At 29.0% G+C, this 3,904-nt stretch overlaps 1 protein-coding gene across 2 annotated transcripts in view; it reads right to left on the reverse strand.

Annotated features, from left to right (window-relative positions):
• LOC112680320 (protein scarlet-like) overlaps positions 1 to 3,904 on the reverse strand; it is a gene marked incomplete at its 5' end in the record, with an annotated part of 22,570 nt that extends 18,666 nt beyond the window's left edge. For both annotated transcript variants that reach the window (XM_025550372.1, XM_025550373.1), the window contains 4 exon segments: positions 3,038 to 3,171; positions 3,269 to 3,318; positions 3,406 to 3,454; positions 3,769 to 3,904. In XM_025550372.1, coding sequence (XP_025406157.1) covers positions 3,038 to 3,171; positions 3,269 to 3,318; positions 3,406 to 3,416 — 195 coding nt within the window.

Genomic DNA, 3,904 nt, shown 5'->3' on the forward strand with positions numbered 1-3,904 from the left:
ATAGTTTTTTCAGTGATGGGGTAGGGGTAAGACACTAACCAAACGATCGTCAGCACCAGGAACAGTACATATCGGTGAAAAATATTTTTTTATTTACCGTAAAACATGATTAAAGACCGTTTACCCGAACATGTTTTACATGGGTTATATTCAAAATAATTAGACACAGTTTTCACACTTTATTGAGGAGAATATTAACTATGATGTAGCATTCGTATATTCTTCTTAACTTGACTCATATTAATTTAACAAACATTTGAATAACACAAAATCATGAAAGTTTAAGTTTTAATAACTTTTTTGATAAATATTTTATTAAAAAAATAAAATAGCTACGTCACAGATACACTTCCCTTCTACATTGTGTAAAAAATCTGAATTTCTAGAGTGATTATAGTTCTGTTAAAATGTGTTCGCATAAATCTCGTTTTTGGTCAAAATATGTACGTGTGTGACATCCTAAAAACAGAATCGGTTGATACCATGTATTTACTATGAAAATCAAATCTGTTACCCCGGTGGCAATATTATAAACATAAATAAAATGTAAAAATATATAAAAAAGTATAAATAAATATTCTTAACAATTATTGTAAAATATAATATAAATAAATATTATGTAATAATAAGTTTAGGGCAAAGGTGACCGACCCCAAATAGTTGAGAAAAAGGCGAAGGAGAAGAAGAAGCAGGCATATTATATAATATGTACGACCCGTTCCAATTTATATAATTATCATTGAGTATAACATATAAAAAGATTTTATAAATAAAAACCTATTATTTATATAAAATGAATTATATATATATATATATATTTATTAGCTAAATAAAAATGAATATTACCTAGTCTGTATGTTTGCTATGCCTTCCTAAACTATTTAACCGATTTTGATGACATTTGGTACAGAAATAGATTAGACCTTAGAAAAATACATGAGCTACCTTTTATCGCAAAAAATAGAAAAGTTAAGCATCAGTACACCTGTTAAGGCCCGAACGAGCAGTTGTTATGATATTGCTCTAACAAAATAAAAAAACGGAAAGGAACATCGGCTGCATGCTACTTGCGTCCCAAAAAAGGTATATTAAGCAGGTAATTAATTCGACTGGTAACTTGATCCCGATGTAGAGACTCAAATCGGCTGTCATAACTATCGATATGTTTACTAAAATATATGATATCTATCGATAACTAATCAAATGTACTATATTGGTGTAATAAATTGAGTAAATCATATTTACATTATGTTAGAAATAATTGTATCAGCTTCTCTTTATTATCTCTTTATTGTACTCGTAAATCACTACTTGTTATTAAAGATTTTATCAGACTTCAGGCATCGAGTAGACCGATTAAAGGAATTTTTAATTTTATACTCATAATTTATTTCATACCACAATATATTATTTTTATTAATATTTTGTTTTTTTTTTTTTTTAATATCTAATATCGATGTATTTATAAGAAATAATAAATAATATACAATCGATATGTTCCCGATCAAATAATCTATATTTTTGCTATCAATTATCGAGACGCAACTCGGTTATTAAAAAAATTGTACTGGGGCGCAAGTAGGTTATTTATTTATTTATTAATATAAACGGATGTGAGTTCTTAAAACATGATACAAACGTTTTGTGTTAACAAAATATAACACAATAAATTATATTTATTATGACCTGTTATCGACCATTTTGGTCAGGACAAAATTTACCTATTAAATAAAATTTGGAACGCAAGTAGAATGCACCGAAAACATGACTGTCAAACACCTCAATGTGAACTAGAGATCTGCACGCGCCTGATCCGGCCCAAAACTTACAAAATGCCTCCACCCAATCCTGATCCTTAATTTTTTTTTTTAAGTCCAACCCACCAAGGCTTCTTCACAGTATTTATTATTTGTTTTTATCAGTGATCTATTTATAAATATCATATAAACAAATAATATATACGTATTTTTATTATGATTTGTAACAAAGCTACAACATCAAAACTCCATCAACCTATTCCTTATCTAACGCCAATAATTGGCACTAATATTATACTCTTACATTATAATACGAACACATTTATTTTTATTATTAATGACTATATAATATTGTCAATGACTACTATCAGTGAGCGAGCAATGGGATAAAAAAAAATTTATAATTATAAAAATACTGCAGGCTTTACGCCATACCGATTTTCGACAAAATCTTCTTCTTTTTCTCCTTCACTTTTCTCCCAACTATTTGAGGTCAGCCATCCTTGTCCTAAACCTCCACTCATCTCGATTTTCTACATCCCCTACGTACACACCAACAGCCCTCATATCGTTCTAAATCGAATCCAACCATCTCTTTTTTGGTCTTCCTCTTCCTCTTTTTCGACAAAATCAAATTTTTATTTTAATCATAATTTAAAAATAATAATTTTAGAGACATGACATTTTTACTGAATATTAATATCACCGATTTCTATTGATGCAATAATTTTAAAAAGATTTTTTCGAGCAATTTTTAGAGAATTAAGTATTTATGTTTTCTTATTTTTGTTTGAAATATGTCGACAAAATAGTTTTGATTTAAAAAAATTCTTGAATATTTAATACGAAGTTCCTCGTAATTATATTCAGAATCGTTTTTTCAAGAGCAATGGGTACATAGGTTTCACGTCAATACTAATACAGCAATGCCCTGCCTCAACTATTGCTGTAATAGAAAACCCTTCCCACCGATACACGTATAAAAAATGAATTTCAAAATTAAAATCGTTACTTGAGTAATCTATTGGGTCAAATATGATCTGTATTGCTATTTTTAAATAAAAACAATTATCTATTTGATTGAAATACCATTATAATTATTAGTAACAGTTAACGGCACTCAGTGAAAACCCGAATGATTTATCAATTTTTGTTATTACAATATTATAATCAACTTTTAGATAGTAAATCATAATAATTAACTAACTGGATTTTTCGATTTTAAAGTTCGTCTTTACCACACGTATATTACATTCAATATACATTTTATTTTTTTTTACCATTAAACGCAAGTGTTCCGAAGCTGTTAACTGATCGAAGCTAATGTCTTGCTGAGGAACGAAACCTGATATTTTAATCATCACTTCTTCAGATACCGGATGACCGTTTAGTAGAAGTTCTCCTTGGAAATTACCTTAAATCAAACGTCAGCGGTAAACGTATGATTAAAACGAAACGACGAAGATAAACTCAAGTTAAGGAAACTCGAAAAATACCCACAAACACACTACCTTTAGTTCGATGACTTACAGTGGCCATAAGTGTAGTTTTTCCGGAACCGCTAAAATAATGAACGTCTAGTAAAATTTATTATTTAAAGATAAGAACATAATTTATTGAATTTAAATAATTTCTATTATCTATATACCTTGGACCCATTATTCCTAGAAGGTTGCCACATCGAACATTTCCACTAACTGAAATAATTAAAATCGATTACAATAATACGTTATTATTATATTGGAATAAGATACTATATAGAACTTCTCCATTCGTTATATATTGCAACATTAATATATGATGATTGTGTCATTGCTGTACCTGTGTTAATTTGGGAAAATTATAGTGTGCATCATAATAATTAAAACCACGTGGAGTCATTATTGTAAAAATTACAATCATTATCATTACCAAAAGTCCTAATGAATATTTTCCACACGTTTTATTCGACCGTGTATACAAAAAAAAATTTGTTGCCATTTATAAATTTACTAATTAAAAATACGCTCACCGTTGTGCAATATATGTTTGTACGTGATTTTAGACGACTTGAAAGACTTGTGAACAGTCTTCTTCGCTAAAACGTTTAGTCTCTTCCACGACAGCACCAGTTGATGACCGTACGGCTGTTGTCGTGGCTCTGCTGG

This window comes from Sipha flava, unplaced genomic scaffold (genome assembly GCF_003268045.1).
Source record: "Sipha flava isolate LNK unplaced genomic scaffold, YSA_version1 176_pilon_pilon, whole genome shotgun sequence".
Taxonomy (NCBI): Eukaryota; Metazoa; Arthropoda; class Insecta; order Hemiptera; family Aphididae; genus Sipha; species Sipha flava.